The sequence below is a fragment of the Mya arenaria genome, chromosome 10 (genome assembly GCF_026914265.1).
Source record: "Mya arenaria isolate MELC-2E11 chromosome 10, ASM2691426v1".
In the NCBI taxonomy this organism is placed as follows: domain Eukaryota; kingdom Metazoa; phylum Mollusca; class Bivalvia; order Myida; family Myidae; genus Mya; species Mya arenaria.
Window position 1 is genome coordinate 67,627,219 of NC_069131.1, and position 24,640 is coordinate 67,651,858.

The following is a 24,640-nucleotide window of genomic DNA, read 5'->3' on the forward strand; positions in this document are numbered from 1 at the left end:
AACTATTTCCCAGTTTATTAGTTTAGAAATAAAACATTATACAAGTTGCACATACTAAGTATCATATAATCACAACAAAACATAAAATATTAACACCCGGGCAATATGAACATACGTAAACTGATAGTCCTTAGTCGCACATATCGTTTCAAAAGGATTTCATCTTGAATCGTTGGAAATATTATCCGTTCCTTGATTGTTCGAAGCGCGATGTCATATTATAGAATCTCCAGGGGAAACAACGCAGTGTAAAATGCGGCATCAGGCGGAAATGAATTATATTTCCTATCAACAGTTTCTTACGAGATGTATTGTGTTTAATATACAAGTAATTTCATATGACTTCAAACGATCATTTTTATTTGCTGATGCTGCCAATTCACTGAAACTGATACAACAGTGATATGCTGATACTCTAGTAAAAGATCATAGTAAAGGGTAAAGCACGGTTAACCAAATAGGGCACATCATCACAAAGTGTCATTTTCAGTGAAATGGTGACGATGAGGTTATTTGGATACTTCCGCGTGCATGGCAACTTATTTTTACACATTGCAGTTATATCTTGCCTGTATATCCATTAAAACACCCAACACGTTAAAGACAGGTCCTCCATTTGTAAAATTCATGTTATTATTTTTTTCTTAGCCATATTAAACGATGCCATAGAAACTACATACAGAAGATACAATTCAGCTAAATGTAAACACTGAAATATAAACAACGATACATGATGTACTTACATATATACAGATATGTTAGCCTGAAATAATTGTTATCAATGGTTCATACTATTAACTCTGCAACATAGAACGGCATATTCATTACGAAAGAAAATGTATAGAGATATGCAATTTATAGCAAAACTTATATTTATAAACTATGCAGGTTAAGCAACATATTTAAATTGAACATAAATACGTAATTAATTACAATATATAAATCAACAACATCTGCATTGCCAGTATCTCAAATGTTCATAGTATGCAGTGATATAAATATGTTTAAAATGTACATAGATAAATAGATTATTTTATTCCTCCAAAATTGAAGAGCTGAACTTATATACAATTATATACAACAGTATAGGCAGTAAATACACATTGATGAATACATATCATATCATTCAGCAAGTTTAACAAACCGAGAATAGGAAACTATCAGTATATTATCATACAATTTACACACTGACGACACAAATATCATTCTAAGCTCTGCGAGAGTTTCAAACAGAAATAAGATGTTAAACCAGACTATAGCAAACAGCTTTACATAATTTTACAAACAACAACAACAACAACAACAAACAAGTGCATTTAAGTTTTGCGCAACATTTTAAGTACAGCGATCGTAATTGGATAATTAACTAAACAGCCGTTATCATTTTCTGTCCTGATAGCAAAACAAGTGAGCACATTGGTCAGAACAAGTCATTGTCAGAATCGCCTTATAAGTCTCGAGACCACAATGGTCGTATATCATATCCAAAAGAAATTGACGATATTTTTTCTTTCTCGTGTAAAATAAAAAAAAAAATCGTCAATTTGGCTATATTCGTGTTCTGATCTTGCTGTGTAAAGGCTTGGTTCCCCCTTCACCTTACCCTAATTTGATCAATCAGCAAACACTATAAAGACATTAGACAAAATTCAGCTCAAACAAATAAGGCCTAAATATTAATATTTAAAGTACATATCATCTACTTGAACCTTCACATGGACAAGAATTTGCAGTATTAACAGTATATTTGAAAGGTTATATATAAATAAATATCCAAACAGCACGGTGTTAAACAGTCATTTATTTTTTTGGCAAGTGCGCTTCTTTGCAAAAGTTGATTATCTTCTGAGCCTCAACTCCCTTCATTCCAAAGTCAGTCATCAGGTCATTCTTTGTCAACCCCGTAAGCAGGACTCCATCTACATCATTATCTAAGAATTGTTTTGCATAACTACTATGATTCATTCTTTCTAAGTAGCCAGTTACTTCACGCACTGTTAAATTACATACATCTTCTGGTTTTTCAACGACCGGCAGGTCGATTTGGGTATCAGTTTCGGGAACTCTTGCTACAATGTACTGAGATTCCGGTTTCAGAAACTTGTGATCGCTTGCTTCTTTGTCAACAGTGACCGGAGCTACCATTGCTGAAGGACGTACACTACTCGGAACCGGGGTGTTATCTTGACTGACAATTTTCGCTTGCTGAACGTTATGTGCCAATTTTATACTTGTTTTTCCGAGGATTTCTGGAGGATCTGAACTTTTCAGCCACCCTGTAGGCTTGATGGGAAGTTTTGGTTTACTTCCATGTGCTGGTGGATTCTTCAGCCTAGCTGCTGGAGTTTTCTCTTTAAGCTCAGCTCCTATAGGCATATTGTGTGTTTCCTGTGCTGTGGCGCTGCTCTCTGGCTTCGCTTTCACTGGTTTCAGTCGTGATTTTGCAAATAGTATGTTCTCCTCAAGGTGGCAACTACCGTCTCTGTTCGGCTCTACATCGCCATGTTTGTTTTCTTTAACTTGATCTGATAGAGTCTCGCTGTTCTCATAAATATCGATATCGGACTTTTCAGCAGGTAGCGGCATAAATGGTTTGTGCAGGTTAATCTCCTGTGAATTTCGTGTTTTGAAATGACTTGTGTTTGCCTTTGTTATAATCTCCATTGGTTCATAAGCATCCATACCATCAAATGATTCACCCACGCAAATAATTTCATCTTCTGTTTTTGTAGAACTTACGTTTGCGTACGGTTTGTGGACAAGTGACCAGAAATTGATGTACGAACATGGTTCAACGTAAGAATGCTCCGCCCCATCTTTCGCTGAGAGTTGTTCTTTATAGTGGCCATTTCTACAAACAAAATTTCTAAATTTGTTTGTCTGTAATATATAATTTTCCTTGTGTTATTTTAATTTCATGATATAGTTATCGTATTCAAATACTATTTTGATTCCTTTCATACATGTCTTAAACAGGAATTGTGAGGATAAACTTGTTAGAGAGACTGATAATTTGAAAGTTTGAAGAACAAAATATAATGTATGCAAACTATGGTTTATTGAAAAGTGCATTGACAATAATACTTGTCATATAAAATACCTGGATTCCCGTAACAAGTATCATAGAAAATAGGACCGCAACGATTGTCAAGGTACTTGTTAAAGGCATGCCATTTGTCTTTAGATTTATTCTTGTGTCCCGTCACAACGGCAAGGCGAAGCTGTGTGAGATATAGTGGCACACGGATGACTTCGGTCTCTAGGATGTCTGAATCTGTTGAGTGGGACAAATAATTAAGAAATTATACCTTTACTGTTGTTTCCCATTATTTATCAAATTATTATATTCGTTTTGCATACCATTACGTATCTGTAAAGTACTGATGATTAACTGCATTGTTTAACATAGCTATCATTCACCAGATAACTTCATATTGAACTCTGTTCATTAATTAAATACGCGTCTTTGTCTAAAAACAAGTACATCATCTCCTTACAAAATATGTCTCTTATAAATTCCGACCCTAACCGTGTACGCTCCATTTTAGGTTTAACGTGTCCATGAGTATACTTTGCTATATATTAACCATTGGTGTTATCTAATTCTAAGGTGACTTCTATGACCGTGACTACAACAGTTGTAAGCATGTAACAAAATAGATATAATTGTGAAACATTTCCCGAACCTATATAGTTTCCAAGTAGGTAAATCTCATCAAATGTGCATGTGATGTCAATTTCAGGAATGTTGTTAGTATTTATTCTCCGGTTTCCAACTGTTATGATGGTCTTTTTCGGAAACTCAACCACGCATGGTAGAGTTTGCTCTTGGAGAATTTCAGCGATCGTCCTTGCCTTTATAACAGAACGTTAATGTAAATTTAAAAAAATCATGCTCGTCGCAGGGTTTAAACAATGATAAAAGTCCAATGAAAAGACCTAGATGGCAACATGGAGCCTTCCAATGATTTCATCCACCTATCCATTCATAATTTCATTCATCCATTAATCCATTTACCAACCCAATTTTAGGCCCAACCATTTATCCACCGATCCATTATTACACTCATTTATTCATCAACCCGTATACTATTATTCTCATCTATTCATCGACCCATCTATTATTACACCCATCTATTCATTCACCCATATATTATTACACCTATCTATTCATCCGCCCATCCCTTATTACACCCATCGTTTATCCACCTATCCATTACCATACTCATCTATTCATCGACCCATCTATGTATCAATTCATTAATTTTTACAATCGTCTTTTCATTCACCCATCCATTATTACACTCATCTATTCATCAACCCAACTATTATTACACCCATCTATTCTTCGACCCATCCATTATACACCCATCTATTCATCGACCCATCTATTATTACACCCAACTATTAATCCACCAATCCATTATACACCCATCAATCCATCGACCCATCGATTATAACACCCATCTATTCATCAGCCCATCCATTATAACACTCATCTAATCATCCACCCATCATTTATTACACCTATCTATTCATCCACCCATCTATTATTACACCTATCTATTCATCCACCCATCTACAATTACACCCATCCATTCATCAACCTATCCATTATAACACTCATCTATTCATCGACCCAACTATTATTACACCCATCAATTCATCGACCCATCTATTATTACACCCATCTATTCTTCGACCTATCTATTATTACACTCATCTATTCTTCGGCCCATCTATTATTAAACTCATCTATTTATCGGTCCATCCATTAATACACTCATATTTTCGTCGACCCAACTATTATTACACCCATCAATTCATCGACCCATCTATTATTACACCCATCTATTCTTCGACCTATCTATTATTACACTCATCTATTCTTCGGCCCATCTATTATTAAACTCATCTATTTATCAGTCCATCCATTAATACACTCATATTTTCGTCGACCCATCTATTATTGCACCCACCTATTCATCAACACATCTATTATTATCCCCATCTATTTATCGACCCATCCATTATAACACTCATCTATTCATCGGACAATCTAATATTACACCCATCTATTCATCGACCCATATATTATTACACCCTTCTATTCATCGGCCAATCTAGTATTACACCCATATATTAATCGCCCCATCCATTATTACACCCATCTATTCATCGACCTATCCATTATTACACTCATCTATTCATCGACCCATCTTTTATTGCACCCATCTATTCATCGACCTGTCCATTATTACACTCATCTATTCATCGACCTATTTGTTATACACCCATCTTTTCATCGACCATTCCATTATAACATTCATTTATTCATCCACCCATCCATTATCACACAAATATATTCATCGAACCATCCAGTGTTACACAAATCTATTCATCGACCAATCCAGTATAACAAAAATATATTCATCCACCTATCCATTATTATACCTATCTATTAATCCTTCCATCTATTAATAAACCTACTTATTCATCCACCATTCTAATATCACACAGAACTATTCATCCATCATTATATTACCACACAGATCTATTCATCGACGCATCTATTATAACACCCATCTTTCCATCGGCTCATCTATTATTACACTTATCTTTTCATCGACCCTACCATTATTACACCCATCTATTCATCGACCCTACCATTATTACATCCATCTTTTCATCCACCTATTTATTATTACACCTATTTATTCATCCACCCATCTATTATTACACCTACTTATTCATCCACCATTCTAATATCACACAGATCTATTCATCCACCATTCTATTACCACACAGATCTATTCATCGACGCATCTATTATTACACTCATCTATTCATCGGCCCATCTATTATTAAACTCATCTATTCATCGGCCCATTCATTAATACACTCATCTTCTCCTCGACCTATCTATTATTGCACCCACCTATTCATCGACACATCTATTATTATACCCATCTATTAATCGACCCATCCATTATTACACTCATCTATTCATTGGACCATCTTATATTGCACCCATCTATTCATCGACCCATATATTATTACACCCATCTATTCATCGGCCCATCTATTATTACACCCATCTATTAATCGCCCCATCTATTATTACACCCATCTATTCATCGACCTATCCATTATTACACTCATCTATTTATCGAGCCATCTATTATCGCACCCATCTATTCATCGACCTATCCATTATTACACTCATCTATTCGTCGACCCATCTATTATCGTACCCATCTATTCATCGACCTATCCATTATTACACTCATCTATTCATCGACCAATCCATTATACATCCATCTATTCATCGACCTATCCAATATAGCAAAAATCTATTCACCGACCCATCCAGTGTTACACAAATATATTCATCGACCAATCCAGTATTACACAAATATATTTATCGACCCATCCAATATAACACTCATATATTCATCCACCCATCTCTCATTACACCAATCTATTCATCGACCAATGCAGTATTACAAAATCTATTTATCGACCCATCTATTCATCGACCCATCTATTCATCGACCCATTTATTATTATACCCATCTATTCATCGACCTATCTTTTATAACACTCATATATTCATCGACTCATATATTATTTTACCCATCTATTCATCGACCCAACTATTATTACACCCATCTATTCTTCGACCTATCCATTATAACACTCATCTATTCATTGACCCATATATTATTATACCCATCTATTCATCGACCCGTCTATTATTACACCCATCTATTCATCGACCTATCCGTTATACACCCATCCTTTTATCGACCATTCCATTATAACATTCATCTATTCATCCACCCATCCATTATCACACAAATATATTCATCGAACCATCCAGTGTTACACAAATATATTCATTGACCAATCCAGTATAGCAAAAATATATTTATCCACCGATCCATTATTTTACCCATCTATTAATCCATCCATCTATTATTACACCTACTTATTCATCCACCATTCTTATACCACATAGATCTATTCATCGACGCATCTATTATAACACCCAACTATTCATCGGCTCATCTATTATTACACCCATCTATTCATCGACCCTACCATTATTAAACCCATCTTTTCATCCACCCATTTATTGTTACACCTATTTATTCATCCACCCATCTATTATTACACCTATTAATGCATCAACCATTTTAACATCAGACAGATCTATTCATCCACCATTCTATTATCACACAGATCTATTCATCGACCAATCTATTATAACACCCATATTTTCATCATCGCATCTATTATTACACTCATCCACTCATCCACCTATCTATTATTACACCCATCTATTTATCGACTCATCCATTATTTCGCAAATCTTTTCCTCGACCCATCTGTTATTACACCCTTCTATTCATCCACCCATTAGAACACAAATCTTTTCTTCGACCCATCTATTATTACACCCATCTATTGTTTCCACCCATCCATTATTACACCCATCTATCTATCGACCCATCTATTATTACACCCATGTATTTATCGACCCATCCATGTATCCACCAATCAATCCATTCATCCATTAACCCATCCATCCATCCATCCATCCATCCATCCATCCATCCATCCATCCATCCATCCATCCATCCATCCATGCATCCATCCATCCATCCATCCATCCATCCATCCATCCATCCATCCATCCATCCATCCATCCATCCATCCATCCATATTTAAATTGAACATAAATACGTAATTAATTACAATATATAAACCAACAACATCTGCAGTGTCAGTATCTCAAATGTTCATAGTATGCAGTGATATAAATATGTTTAAAATGTACATAGATAGATAGATTATTTTATCCCTCCAAAATTGAAGAGCTGAACTTATATACAATTATATACAACAGTATAGGCAGTAAATACACATTGATGAATACATATCATATCATTCAGCAAGTTTAACAAACCGAGAATAGGAAACTATCAGTATATTATCATACAATTTACACACTGACGACACAAATATCATTCTAAGCTCTGCGAGAGTTTCAAACAGAAATAAGATGTTAAACCAGACTATAGCAAACAGCTTTACATAATTTTACAAACAACAACAACAACAACAACAACAAACAAGTGCATTTTAGTTTTGCGCAACATTTTAAGTACAGCGATCGTAATTGGATAATTAACTAAGCAGCCGTTATCATTTTCTGTCCTGATAGCAAACACGTGAGCACATTGGTCAGAACAAGTCATTGTCAGAATCGCCTTATAAGTCTCGAGACCACAATGGTCGTATATTGTATCCAAAAGAAATTGACGATATTTTTTCTTTCTCGTGAAAATAAAAAATATCGTCAATTTGGCTATATTCGTGTTCTGATCTTGCTGTGTAAAGGCTTGGTTCCCCCTTCACCTTACCCTAATTTGATCAATCAGCAAACACTATAAAGACATTAGACAAAATTCAGCTCAAACAAATAAGGCCTAAATATTAATATTTAAAGTACATATCATCTACTTGAACCTTCACATGGACAAGAATTTGCAGAATTAACAGTATATTTGAAAGGTTATATATAAATAAATATCCAAACAGCAAGGTGTTAAACAGTCATTTATTTTTTTGGCAAGTGCGCTTCTTTGCAAAAGTTGATTATCTTCTGAGCCTCAACTCCCTTCATTCCAAAGTCAGTCATCAGGTCATTCTTTGTCAACCCCGTAAGCAGGACTCCATCTACATCATTATCTAAGAATTGTTGGGCATAACTACTAAGATTCATTCTTTCTAAGTAGCCAGTTACTTCACGCACTGTTAAATTACATACATCTTCTGGTTTTTCAACGACCGGCAGGTCGATTTGGGTATCAGTTTCGGGAACTCTTGCTACAATGTACTGAGATTCCGGTTTCAGAAACTTGTGATCGCTTGCTTCTTTGTCAACAGTGACCGGAGCTACCATTGCTGAAGTACGTACACTACTCGGAACCGGGGTGTTATCTTGACTGACAATTTTCACTTGCTGAACGTTATGTGCCAATTTTATACTTGTTTTTCCGAGGATTTCTGGAGGATCTGAACTTTTCAGCCACCCTGTAGGCTTGATGGGAAGTTTTGGTTTACTTCCATGTGCTGGTGGATTCTTCAGCCTAGCTGCTGGAGTTTTCTCTTTAAGCTCAGCTCCTATAGGCATATTGTGTGTTTCCTGTGCTGTGGCGCTGCTCTCTGGCTTCGCTTTCACTGGTTTCAGTCGTGATTTTGCAAATAGTATGTTCTCCTCAAGGTGGCAACTATCGTCTTTGTTCGGCTCTACATCGCCATGTTTGTTTTCTTTAAATTGATCTGATAGAGTCTCGCTGTTCTCATAAATATCGATATCGGGCTTTTCAGCAGGTAGCGGCATAAATGGTTTGTGCAGGTTAATCTGCTGTGAATTTCGTGTTTTGAAATGACTTGTGTTTGCCTTTGTAATAATCTCCATTGGTTCATAAGCATCCATACCATCAAATGATTCACCCACGCAAATAATTTCATCTTCTGTTTTTGTAGAATTTACGTTTGCGTACGGTTTGTGGACAAGTGACCAAAAATTGATGTACGAACATGGTTCAACGTAAGAATGCTCCGCCCCATCTTTCGCTGAGAGTTGTTCTTTATAGTGTGCCATTTCTACAAACAAAATTTCTAAATTTGTTTGTCTGTAATATATAATTTTCCTTGTGTTATTTTAATTTCATGATATAGTTATCGTATTCAAATACTATTTTGATTCCTTTCATATATGTCTTAAACAGGAATTGTGAGGATAAACTTGTTAGAGAGACTGATAATTTGAAAGTTTGAAGAACAAAATATAATGTATGCAAACTATGGTTTAATTGAAAAGTGCATTGACAATAATACTAGTCATATAAAATACCTGGATTCCCGTAACAAGTATCATAGAAAATAGGACCGCAACGATTGTCAAGGTACTTGTTAAAGTCATGCCATTCGTCTTTAGATTTATTCTTGTGTCCCGTCACAACGGCAAGGCGAAGCTGTGTGAGATATAGTGGCACACGGATGACTTCGGTCTCTAGGATGTCTGAATCTGTTGAGTGGGACAAATAATTAAGAAATTATACTTTTACTGTTGTTTCCCATTATTTATTAAATTATTATATTCGTTTTGCATACCATTAAGTATCTGTAAAGTACTGCTGATTAACTGCATTGTTTAAATAGCTATCATTGACCAGAACTCTGTTCATTAATTAAATACGCGTCTTTGTCTTAAAACAATTACATCATCTCCTTACAAAATGTGTGTCTTATAAATTCCGACCCTAACCGTGTACGCGCCATTTCAGGTTCAACGTGTCCATGAGTATGCTTTGCTATCTATTAATCATTGTTGTTAACTATTTCTATGATTTCTATGACTTCTATGACCGTGACTACAGCATTTGTAATCATGTAAAAAAATAGATATAATTGTGATAAATTTCCCGAACCTATATAGTTTCCAAGTAGGTAAATCTCATCAAATGTGCCTGTGAGGTCAATTTCAGGAATGTTGTTGGTATTTATTCTCCGGTTTCCAACTGTTATGATGGTCTTTTTCGGAAACTCAACCACGCATGGTAGAGTTTGCTCTTGGAGAATTTCAGCGATCGTCCTTGCCTTTATAACAGAAAGTTTATGTTAATTAAAACCCATGTTCGTCTCAGGGTGTGTACAGTTATTTTAGTCCAAAGAAAAGACCAAGATGGCAACAAGGAGCCATCCAATTCTTTCCTCCACAAATCGATTCATAATAATATTCACCCTTTTATCCATCCATCCATTCACCCGCCCATTTATAGACCCGGCCATAAATCCACCCATCCATTATTACACTAAATCTTTTCATTGACCGATCCATTATTACACTCATCTTTTGATTGACCCATCCAGCCATCCATTCAATTATCAATAAATCCATTTACACATCCATTCAACCATCCATTTATCCATCCATACATCCGCTCACCCATCTACCAATCCATTCTTTCAACAATCCAATGATCCATCCGGCCATATATCCATCAGCCAATCTCTCCATTTTAGATCATTCCATTCAGTCATATTCCCACCCACCTATTCATCCACTCTCTTTGAACAATCCATTCATATTTCAATTTATCCATCCACATATTTATTTAGCAACCCTCACATTCACCATTCCCCTATTCAGCAATTTACCAAATCCAGTAAGCAGTAGAAATTTAACCCACTGCATATGCTCAAGACATGTTTACAAAAATATGGATCTGAATAGATTTATGGAAGTTTAAAAAAGGACACAATATAGGCTACGAGTATGTATTTTTCTTTAATTATATTAACAAATAAGATACATATCTCTATTCGCACAGATTGATTTGGATGGAGTGATGGGCAATTACATAACAAAACAATTAAATCTTCGAGTATTACCCCTTTTTTAGATCCCTGTATATGACATGTTGATATAAATACAGTTATTGTTAACTAACGATACCTTTTTGCCAGTGCCTTTGACACAAACCGGTTGCTCAAATTTCTGTGGAATGCTCACGTGCTTTACATTCTTGCCCAATCTAAATTGAGCAATGACCCTCGATTGCCTAGAAATGGTCTGAAATCGAATCACCTGAAAAGAAATTATGAATGGTGTCGTATTTATAAGGAAAACATTCGTCTGAGTGAGTGCCCGCTTCCGAAACATATGCAAGTTTGTGATAGTATCTTACGTTGAAATGTGTTAAACAAATACTATATGTAAATGCCTTTTGGTAGCTTAATGTTTAGTGGATGATTTTTGTCGACGGAGTTTCGAAGGGGAAAGGCGAAACCCGCCACGTTTAACCAGAAACACACAGTGCTTGTGTGAAGAAACAATCTACTCGTAAGGATGTGCTTTTATTTAATTAAAAAATCACTAAGTTAGTTAGTTAATTTCATTTCAGGTCTGACCCAATATAGATCCATTGCAACCACATTGACACAGTCGCACATGCAGCTGTTACAACAATCTCCAGCATTCAAGATTATATGCGTGAACCGCCAATGTTAGCATGTTTCTACCTCTTAGTTGATATTTAATCATCAATTACTTAAGGAATATGACGTCAGTATCATGACATTGTTTCAAATGATACAAATAATCTCAGAAAGAAAAACACACATTAAGAACAGTGTTTATGCGCTCGTTCATAGAACGGAACTTATAACAGTTTCACATGCGGCGTATTTATGGCGGGCGTTCTAGAAACCTCTGTAAAAGCACCATCAAATTTCGAAAACATGAGTATAGGTATAAAATGTAAGACAAGTTTGTAAAACAAGTCATATTTCTTGATTCAATCAAGAATTATTTTCCATTTACCTAAAAGCGGCCATGTCCAACCAATAATTTAAGAGTCCTTTAACAAATCATCATCGAACTAGGTCAGAATTTAAATCGGCATACTATCTGAGACAAGTTTGTAACAGGCTAAATCGCTCAAGTCAATAGATAGCTAATACCCTTTAATTATAGAAACAAGCTTAAATCGGTCATAATAGGTATGGGTAGAAGATCTCGGTCAGGTTAAAAGAGGGCTATGACTAATCAGTATTTACGCCGAAGTCCGCTCTCCAAATTTGGCTTAACGAACACCCACATATCACAACATTTTGTTTCTTTGAAATATAACAGGCGTATTTTGCAATAATTGGCGCTTTTAAGCTCATGTTGTATCTGGTCAACTCGCTTAGGCTAAGATTGTCGGTTCTTCTGTATTATAACCATATTTCACTCGACATGTGCAGTCAAAAACATGATGCAGTTAAAGGCGACAACACGACAGCGATTCTCGTTGAAAAATTGCCTTTTCGGTTGGTGAAAACCTTTCTTCTTGATCATGTTTGTTACTTCCCTTAATTTCAATTCCCTTGATATACGTCTATTTGTTCAAAACTTCCATTTTAATAAGAGGATAAAATAAAGTATTGTATGACATCAAATATTAAACGTTACCAAATATAGGTCAAAATTAGTTGATATAATTATAACATTAATGTGAAGCCACAAGTGGTCTGAAAAGAAATGTTGAAACGATGACGGAGGAATGACGGACAGCTCGATATCGGCAAGACAAGATATCGGTCAGACTTGTATCCGATGGGTTAGGCGATATCGGATCGATATTGTTCACGATATTCATCCGATATATAAATTAAATCGGTCCGATATATATCCGATATGGAATTGCTGGTTTGGTAACGCGTGTGACACGGATATTGGCTTCCTGTAAGTTAATGTATGAATATCATATTGGTGGCAATATCGGCTAGGTATTGTGAAATATATTTAATCTGATAATAGACATATACCATTCAAAAGTATTAATTTAAGTTTGTCGCATTAACACCTTTACCAATACTACCACCTATGGTAGTGTAATGTTCTGTATTATGTCTGATCAGAACATAAAGTAAAAGACCCTTGTGTATGTAAAGGGATATGACAGACGTGAAACGGGATTTGAATAATAGAATATTATCTGTACAACAGTTTTAAAAATAACTAACTATGATTCTTGAAATATATGTATATAATGCAGAGAATGTTATTTGCTGACTACTTGTTGGTAGGCAGGGCTTATCAGAACATGCAGAGCATATCAGAGACCACTACAGTATGTATTAAAAATGATATCGAAAAGCATATTCATCATTGATTCGTGCCTATTATAAATATGTATGCATTTACTCTTCGTATAAAATGAGCAAAGCCAACGGTTACAAAAATGTAAACCTTTTTTTGTAAATATCGGCTATATCAGATTTGTTTACTTCCTGCATTATGTTTCAAGAACGAATGTATTACTTTGTGTTAAGTCAGACGTTAAACTGCTATAACGATGTTACAATCTCGTTCAATATCGCTGTTTTCGGCTTTACCTTAGTTGCCATGTGATTCAGGTTACTTCCTAATACAAAAACACCTTAGATTTCTTTACATAAGTGTTCATGTGAGGGCATGGATCACACGACATGACATTGGCGAAATAAGCAGATGACTGACTTAATTTGGTTTAATATCAGCTATTTCAACTTATATTCAGTTGAATCAGAAGATGTTAACTCGTCCAGTAGACAAAATATTATCCCAAACACTACGCTGTTAAAAGGGTTATTTGTATTCATTTAAATGCGTATCATTCAATTTGTTAGTATATTATAATATATTATAAGTGTCGTGCTGTTTAAATTAATGTATAATTATGTAATATTTGTAGCATATTTGAACTAGTGTTCCAAAGCCAATGAAAGCCTTTACTTTAGCAGTTTTTTTTGCTATGCAATACATTAAGACCTATGATAAATGTATAACATGAATAGTTATGACGTTCGTTGACCACTACATGACCAAGCCGTTGGCTATTTCGGACCATGAAGTGGCGCTTAAGGAATTGGCAATGCATTGTAGGTTCAGGGACTTCTTAGGATCTGTCAGAAGATAATATGGCATTTGACAAGGCTTGCCGTATTGCAAAGGCAATGGAAATGCCTGAATATAACACGGCCTACTTCTGGCAATAATGAGGGTCGGTCGTCGTTGCATCTAAAGTCACATGTTTGGACAAAGGGGAAACAAGATAACAGAAATACAGCAAACGGCGCAACAGTGAAAAATTGGTCCATCGAAACGTTTTTGTCCGTTGAATGTCGTTCAAGTAAAGTAATGATCTTGTAGTGAACAGTGGCTTATTGGCTTCCTATGACATGAAATTGCCGGTGACATTAGCATGTCATTCGTCATCGTACGGCATTGGTGCAGTGTTGTGGCATATAATAGAAGATTGACAAGGGCAGCCTATTGTTTTGCTTCTAGAACTCTGTCGGAAAGTAAAACAAAGTATAGTCAGATTCACAGAGAATCACTTCCTCTAGTGTATAATGTGAATATATTTCGCAAGGATCTGTATGGACGCATGCACTTTGATCACAAAATTAAAACAGTTTGGCAACTTATTTTCCTCGTTTAACCTTGAAATTGTTTACAGTACATCTGCTTTCATGGTACTTTCCGTCACGTTTACTAGTACCCGCTTTTAGACTGAACGAGTACATAATAATTGGTTTGCCAAACCATGTTGCTGACAGAGAACTATAAAGGGGATATTTACACCGGAGAATTGTTATACTATGGTGATTACGTTATGTTTTACCGAATACTTAAAAGCATTTTTTTACAAGAGTTGCATGAACAACATCGGGGTATTTGGCACAAAAAAACACCGCACTACCCCTGGAAGTGTGTAGCAAAGCCATGACAGAGAGTGCACATCGCTTTGCTGAAATCAGGCAACAAAATGTCGTGGTTGTGATACATTTTCCAAACGGATCGAAGTCGTGTTTGTGTAATTAACCACAAGTCCAAGAACCATTGAAAATTGCGTGAACTATTCAGTACATGTGATTTACCAAAATAACCAGTCAGTGATAATGTTGTAAGGTTTACATCGGTGGGTTTTAAATATTTCTAACAAACAATGACATACAACATACTCTGGTTCCTTCCTGCCATCAGAGCTTGGACAAGGTAGCTGAATTGACTTACCGTTAGACAAGCCATTTTAATACCAAAGATCGACAGCAAAATATCGAAGCCGGTTGATGTTGCTTACACCAAATAAGGAGCAAGACATTGAACGATTGAAGACGATAAAATTATGACATGGGTCATAAACAGTGTCGCATGTATTGTAAAGGAGAAAGCGTTCTGGTGAAAACATCATTACTTGATGGGAGATAATATAAATGTCTTCATACATTTATTCAACGAAAAAAATGACCAGTAAAGTATTAAATAAAAGTGAACAAAGATATCCGTTTCTATTATGCTCATAATTTACGTTAAAATCGTTGAACACCAGAAACGTTTTTTCTTACTAACTGGACTTATCTCCAAGAGTTTGATATCAACAGAAAGCTTTTGAAATTATGTTTTGGGAAAATGAAAGCAGATACACGAACACATTTAAAATATGATTGGTAAAACATTTCGAATGTTAGTAGATCTAAATACCAAAAAATAACAATAATATAAAATTGAAATAACAACATTTAACTGTTAATCGATTTCCATATCTCTTGCCAACAAATGATCAATAAGCTTTGATCAACTCGTTATGGGTAATTATTTATCTTCTTTATTTTCCATTTGTTACGTACCTCTTTAAAATATTTTCAAATCAAATGTGATCGAGACATTCATGAATATAAAAAAACACGTTGTTTTTATTTGATAAAAAAGCTTTGATTGCCCTTTTGAAAGAGCATGATACCTATTTCCTCTACAATATAACCTTAACATTGAGCTGGTGTCAGTTGAACGTGAAAGGGTCTATCAAAACCACAAAAAATATTACAAAAAGTCCCTCATATGAACATTATTTTACACAAATGTGCAATTGACGTTTGCTCTCACTTGATAGCAGATATATATATGTATGGTTGACCTACCATTCCCCTGTCAAACGTATCCCCCTGTATTTCCCCGCAGTAGCCTTGTGTTATCATGACAATTTTCGGCAACTTTTTGCTGAACTTCTCGAAAAAATCCTTCGGGGAATATTCCTTCTTCTCAACAATATAATCATCCATGGTTGAGTTGAGATGAGCTGAGTCGGGTATCTTGAAATACCTTTGAATATCGTTGTTTGATTTTTTATCTATAGGCAACTGGTCGATATCGTTAAGAGTTCAAACTAAAGAAGGTCTTCGTTTACACGTCCTTCAATTGGCCAGACACAATGTAACATCTGTGCTTTTCACTGTTTTACATCTTTGAAATATCTATCACTGAAAGGATTTTGTTTCCAGACAGTGAGCAAATCATTCACTATGTTTCAGAAAATGTCCAACCAGTACACACCTTTACTCCTCCAATACAAACAATACAATGTACAATACTCCACGGAATACCCTTAAACCATCATGAATAAGTTCGACATGTATTCATGCATTTACTTCCTTGTCCATTTTCTTCCTTCTATATTAAAAGCTGCATACACACTTTGCATGTACTACCTAAATACAAAATATGTTAATCACATAGTCTTGAAATCGCCACAGGAACGTGTGTTGAAACAATTTTGATAGAAGTTTGTCAAAAAGAGTTCTTCTTGTTTTTGCTCGAAGTGCAAATAGTTGAGTGTTACCCCGTTAAATGCATCGTCTGATACACACGGTCTTATTTAAAGCTTTGCTTTGTTAGTTGACATAATGGATGAAATGTTTAACAGCGCAGCAACTGTTTACAAAAAGTCCGGGCTTCAAGTTACACTAGTATTATAAAACAGTAATTAACCCAATCATAGCGCAATTTCTCGAAATATCACCTAACAGACCTTCATGTTGTCTTACACATTTTTCCTTCTAATAATATTAAATATAATTCCAATTATAGTGTCTTACAGTACAGATTGCATTTAAATCTAGAATCGGATTTTCGGTACTTCTTATGAGATAATTTTGTGTTAAAAGGTATATAACTCACACAATTACCAGCTTACATTGACTTTCACTCCGTTGGGAGTATACTTTCACATAGTGTGTTGTATTTTTTCAGTGTTATGCGCATATTAACTTGGTTAAGCCTCAACCCACCCCCACCCCACACACACCAACCTTATAAAGATACAGCTGTCTTGATACATGTGTTCTGTATGTGGTGTTTGTATGTTTATGACCATTGTTTAGTGTTCTTTGGGTCATTACCTTGTGCTTTTAAACAGGGCTTATATTTGACTATTTGACACATGGTTGTCGTTTTCATTGTACTATTCACATTATTTTATAAAAAGTGCATTGTCATTTCGACCACTAAATGAAAATTTAAATCAATGCAACTGCGTTTTTCCCACCTGCCATCTATATGAGAAAGGGTGAATGCATAAGTTTTATAGTTCCTTACATCAAGTTTGAAGTGTGTCTTTGTTACATCGTAAAATTTCTAATGGGCCTTAACATTGTGCAACGAAACAATATCTCTGTTATTTGAGGCGCTACTGTGCATTTCTGTGTAGTTTCCATTATACTATGTCAAAACAACTTGCCAATGTACTTGGATTATGGGCTTTGCTTAATAACACAATGAAATCTTCCGGGACAAGCTCAGCAGTCGAAAATTATCATATTTAGAGGCTTAATGTAAGGGCCCAAACGAATATGAGCTAGATATACACTCATTTAAACACCACACATACACAAAAACAAACACAGCAGTAAAGCCTCAACATATGACATCTTTATGTTACCCGTAATGATGCCCAATTCTTGTCCATGATATACGGGTCTGCCTTTTATCTTTTGTTACTATGCTTGTTGATTCCATTCAAATACTGCCGTGATCGATTGTTGCCTGTGCAATGTGTGACCAATCCATCTCCAATTCTTCAGAATTAATTTGAAGGATGTTTGTTGCTTTGTCGTAGCCCAATCATTTTGGTTGCAATTATGTCCGGTCATAGGTTACGTGAGATCTTTCTCAGGTACTGTTAAACACAAACTTTACCCAAGGCTTTTGATTGGTGCGTCTCAAGAATATAATATATTTTAAGCTTTCTACAGAAGAAACTGACGAAAGCCATTGCTTGATCTGTACAGTCACTGTACCCTCAACCCGAGCTGTAGTCACTGGACCCTCAACCCAAGCAATAGCCACTGTATCCACAACCCTAGCTATAGTCAGTGTACCCACAACTCGAGCTATAGTAACTGTAACCCCAACCCTAGCTATAGACACTGTACCCCCAACCCGAGCTATAGTCACTGTTCCTTCAACCCGCACTATAGTCACTGTACCCACAACCCAAGCTAGAGTCACTGTACCCACAACCCGAACTATGGAAACTGTACCCTCAACCAGAGCTATAGTCACTGCATCCACAACCCGAGCTATTGTCACTCTACCTTCAACCCGAGCTATAGTCACTCAACCCTCAAACCGAGCTATAGTCACTCTACCCTCAACCCGAGCTATAGTCACTGAATCCTCAACCCGAGCTATAGTCACTCTACCCTCAACCCTAGCTATAGCTACTGTAACCTCACCCGCGCTATAGTCACTGTACTCTCAACCAGAGCTATAGTCACTGTACCCACAACCCGAGCTATATTCACTGTACCCTCAACCCGAGCTATAATCACTGCATCCACAGCCCGAGCTATAGTCACTGTACCCTCAACCCGAGCTATAGTCACTGTACCCTCAACTCGAGCTATAGTCACTGTACCCACAACCCGAGCTATAGTCACTGTACCCTCAACCCGAGCTATAGTCACTGTACCCTCAACTCGAGCTATAGTCACTGTACCCACAACCCGAGCTATAGTCACTGTACCCTCAACTCGAGCTATAGTCACTCTACCCACAACCCAAGCTATAGTCACTGTACCCACAACCCGAGCTATAGTCACTTTATCCTCAACCCAAACTATAGTCACTGTACTCTCAACACTAGCTATAGTCACTGTACCTACAACCCGAGCTATAGTCACTGTACCCACAACCCGAGCTATAGTCACTGTACCCACAACCCGAGCTATAGTCACTTTATCCTCAACCCAAACTATAGTCACTGTACCCTCAACTCGAGCTATAGTCATTGCTTCCCCAACCCGAGCTATAGTCACTGTACCCTCAACTCGAGCTATAGTCACTGTACCCACAACCCGAGCTATAGTCACTTTATCCTCAACCCAAACTATAGTCACTGTACCCACAACTCGAGCTATAGTCACTCTACCCTCAACCCGAGCTATAGTCACTGTACCCTCAACTCGAGCTATAGTCACTGCTTCCCCAACATGAGCTATAGTCACTGTACCCACAACCCGAGCTATAGTCACTGTACCCACAACCCGAGCTATAGTCACTTTATCCTCAACCCAAACTATAGTCACTGTACCCTCAACTCGAGCTATAGTCACTGCTTCCCCAACCCGAGCTATAGTCACTGTACCCTCAACTCGAGCTATAGTCACTGTACCCACAACCCGAGCTATAGTCACTTTATCCTCAACCCAAACTATAGTCACTGTACCCACAACTCGAGCTATAGTCACTGTACCCTAAACCCGAGCTATAGTCACTCTACCCTCAACCCGAGCTATAGTCACTGTACCCTCAACTCGAGCTATAGTCACTGCTTCCCCAACCCGAGCTATAGTCACTGTACCCTCAACTCGAGCTATAGTCACTGTACCCACAACCCGAGCTATAGTCACTGCTTCCCCAACCCGAGCTATAGTCACTGTACCCTCAACTCGAGCTATAGTCACTGTACCCACAACTCGAGCTATAGTCACTGCTTCCCCAACCCGAGCTATAGTCACTGTACCCTCAACTCGAGCTATAGTCACTGTACCCACAACCCGAGCTATAGTCACTGCTTCCCCAACCCGAGCTATAGTCACTGTACCCTCAACTCGAGCTATAGTCACTGCTTCCTCAACTCGAGCTATAGTCACTGTACCCTCAACTCGAGCTATAGTCACTGTACCCTCAACTCGAGCTATAGTCACTGTACCCACAACTCGAGCTATAGTCACTGTACCCTCAACTCGAGCTATAGTCACTGTACCCACAACTCGAGCTATAGTCAATGTACCCTCAACTCGAGCTATAGTCACTGTACCCACAACTCGAGCTATAGTCACTGTACCCTCAACTCGAGCTATAGTCACTGCTTCCTCAACTCGAGCTATAGTCACTGTACCCTCAACTCGAGCTATAGTCACTGTACCCTCAACTCGAGCTATAGTCACTGTACCCTCAACTCGAGCTATAGTCACTGTACCCTCAACTCGAGCTATAGTCACTGCTTCCTCAACTCGAGCTATAGTCACTCTACCCTCAACTCGAGCTATAGTCACTGTACCCACAACCCGAGCTATAGTCACTGTACCCTCAACTCGAGCTATAGTCACTGTACCCACAACTCGAGCTATAGTCACTGCTTCCTCAACTCGAGCTATAGTCACTGTACCCTCAACTCGAGCTATAGTCACTGTACCCACAACCCGAGCTATAGTCACTGCTTCCCCAACCCGAGCTATAGTCACTGTACCCTCAACTCGAGCTATAGTCACTGTACCCACAACCCGAGCTATAGTCACTTTATCCTCAACCCAAACTATAGTCACTGTACCCACAACTCGAGCTATAGTCACTGTACCCACAACTCGAGCTATAGTCACTGTACCCTAAACCCGAGCTATAGTCACTCTACCCACAACCCAAGCTATAGTCACTTTATCCTCAACCCAAACTATAGTCACTGTACCCACAACTCGAGCTATAGTCACTGTACCCTAAACCCGAGCTATAGTCACTCTACCCTCAACCCGAGCTATAGTCACTGCATCCATAACCCGAGCTATAGTCTCTGTTTCCTTAACCCGACCTATACACGAGCATGAAGCTCGCGTTATTACATTTCAATCACAAGGAAAGTGATGTGGTAATAGTTTTAAATCACAAGGACCAAGGACTGTGTTTTATAACTCGCATTCGTTTAAATGAAAATGGCTGTAGTTTAAAAGTGTCTTATTCAAAATCAATATAAACACATGTATAACAAACATAGACTTTGCGTGATAAACCTTTCACAACTTACTAAATCATGCATTTACGGAAAATATTAATTACTGATAACAAGATTGTAACCGTGTATTTAATAGTGCTAAAAGATCAACTATCGTCTCAAAAGGAAGAAATACTGCACCTGTCTTTCAAATTAATCACGGTACCCTTCATAAAAACTATTCTTGCCGATATTTATTCATGATTTTTTGTTAATGAAAAACAGTTGTATAAATTGTGGTAAATCTTATTTAGGAGTAAGAATGCATCTTTAAGGAGTTTAGTGACAAATGGGCCTTATAAATTATTATTGAAGCCATTTTACCTTTATTTTGGGAATATTAAATAAAAAATATATTACCTTTGTAAAATTAAAACAAATTAAGGAAGTTTTGAAGAATACGCACATTGCATATTGATAAATGTTATAAGGATAGCATGTTTTCAATTTTGCAGTGAAATCGTTACAAGGTGGGGCGTACAAGACGTACAACAGCCGCAAACAGCCATTTATACCCACAAAATCACTGAAACAAGTCTAAACATTGTCTTCTCAATATGTTTTACATAACATGTGATTTAACCCACATATCATAATTTATATCGTACAAATTGTGTTCAGCCTGAGCCAAATGTTGTTAGAGCGTTAATACCTACGTGGAAAACTACAGAAACAAGCTTAGTAGCAAAAGGTTTAAACATAAACCGGGTTAAATGGCACTAAGTAAACGCCAAAGACATAGAACACACAAAAAAATCATAAACAAGAAACATTGAACAACAGCACAAAACTCCACAAACAGCACAGTGCATACATACTATATATAAAAAACCAGGTATGTACATCAAGGATTGTTAGGTGCCACCTTTGAGCGGTCAGTAAAATGTACATTTACTGGAGGTTTAAACCAGTTAACGTGCACAAACCTCGCTCTTATCCCAACGATCCTAAATATAAAAAAACGCAAAAGGTAAATCTTATCAAAGATTTGGGTAGTGCTAAAAGATTTACGGTGATCCACTATCGTTTAATAAGGTAGAAAAACTGCACTTATCTTTCACATTCATCACGGAATTCTTAATAAAAATCAGTTAAATCTACAAGCAGTTTCATACTTTTTACTTATGCGGCATACTTAAACTCATATTATACGATTTTTTGTGAATGTTATTGATCTGGATTGGCCGCTATATACTTTGCATGGATTCATTGCCAGTCTGGTTGTGTCTAAACAGTCTTAATCAAGCCAAGACGTCAATGATTACCACTAGACCAAGGATCCGACACAACTAAACATTTTCTGTAGTTTTATCTTCATAATAGTTCACAAAGTGTTTAACCTTAAACAAGCCAATCAGAGCTAAGTATTTCATGCACTGTATTTCTATAGATGTGCTTCGTGACTGAATTGATTCTTAATTCAGCCCTGACGTCACATTTTATGAGTTTCCTACACGAGTCTGAACGATCTCATTTTGGAACACAGTGGCCATTTTTTATCGAAAACAACCTGTACACTAGTAGAAATAGTTCCTTTATTTTCAAATAATAGCATCAATTAATTGTAGTGTTTTACGTGAGTTTTGTAAATCTAAATCTAATTTGAATGCAAATAAGGTGTATTAATGGATATATAATTAAGAAGTCCAAGAGTAAAGCTTAACTGCTTAATTTAAAAAACTGCGCGATTTATTTGCAGCGTAGTTAAATGTAAAGATTTCTGACATTAAAAGAGTCCGTATATATCCAAGGCTGTTTTCGAAGGAAAGTGGTCAAGCTCTTCCAAATGCAACAATCAATGCTATATAGAGTGTATATAATAAATTAAGAACGATTTTATTCTAACCGTATGGTCGTTGTAGCACAGAAACAGACAAAATGACGTCACCGTTTCTTGTTCGAAAAAAAAACTAGGCGCAGGTGGTTGCAATTAATGCGTACATCATTTAAAAACTTTTTGTGAAATGCCGTAAATAAATGTTTAAAAATACAATTTATAAGATCCGTTTCTGCTTGTCACGAGTCACACGAGCTTTGACCTATACATAACTGTATTTAGTATTTTAAAGAGGCAAAATGTAGGATGAGGCAATTATTTTTTTTTAATTTTAATGTAATGCATTATCATGTTGAACTCATTTGACTTAAATGATCAACAAAAAAAGCATTGGAAAAGGATTTGTGTTCAAAGAAAACATTATAAGCGAAATCAAGGGGCTATTTATAAAAAAAATTATATATAAATTATTATAGTGTGCCCCTTGCAAGCATCAGCAATAGAACATACATTACATAAAGAACAATAAAACTCATTTATGGAAGCTTCATTTGGAATCATTAAAGATGAAATACCATAAAACATATATACATAAGTGTTATCCTGAACCAGGTGTCTCGACCAGTGCCATACTGGTCACAAATAACAAGTAACGTTTTTAACACTCGGCCCATTGTCATCATAATGCATGCATACACTGCAAATAATTATAGATGCTAGAACATACTCGCACATTAACTGTTAATGAAATAGCTAATCTAATATGATTATGGTCGTTTCCGGGCTCATTAGACGTTGTATTTGTTACAAGTGGCTAAAGCTGAAATGGGCCACAACTTGCGAAAGCCGTTTCTACTTGACTTGTTTCACTATTGGACAAAATCACTTTACCACAGACAAAATTACTCTTATAGCTAATAATGCGTGTTATCAATAAGCAATGGTACTTCACTTGAATAATCCAATCTATAAACAACATTGTTTGTAAGTATGCAGATTAAGTTACTCTTGTCAGTGGTGTGGTGAATCCATCCTTATGGTGGCGACGATCCAATAAGCAATGTTCTATGATATTTAGAAATTATTTAAGACAAATAATAATAAGATGTAACACTAGTTCTCCAGACACGGTGTGCCTCATGGGTCATTTTTTAAATAAAACACACACTTTATATAAACTTAACCATACGATTTGTTTTACCTAAGCGCG

At 36.5% G+C, this 24,640-nt stretch overlaps 1 protein-coding gene across 3 annotated transcripts; it reads right to left on the minus strand.

The window, feature by feature from the left end:
• Positions 1-17,219, minus strand: LOC128206160 (uncharacterized). 3 transcript variants are annotated; one of them, XM_052908455.1, is made up of 8 exons: positions 16,528-17,219; positions 11,534-11,665; positions 10,506-10,674; positions 9,929-10,102; positions 4,210-9,678; positions 3,687-4,166; positions 3,101-3,274; positions 1-2,851 (listed from the first exon to the last, which is right to left on the minus strand). In XM_052908455.1, the coding sequence occupies exons 1-5, from the start codon at positions 16,666-16,668 to the stop codon at positions 8,627-8,629; spliced, it is 1,668 nt and encodes a 555-aa protein (XP_052764415.1). In that variant the 5' UTR covers positions 16,669-17,219; the 3' UTR covers positions 1-2,851; positions 3,101-3,274; positions 3,687-4,166; positions 4,210-8,626. The 3 variants fall into 3 exon arrangements, with proteins under 3 accessions (XP_052764415.1, XP_052764414.1, XP_052764417.1); XM_052908454.1 differs by having other exon boundaries at positions 3,687-9,678; XM_052908457.1 differs by lacking the exon at positions 11,534-11,665 and having other exon boundaries at positions 3,687-9,678.
• Between the last annotated feature and the right edge of the window lie 7,421 nt (positions 17,220-24,640).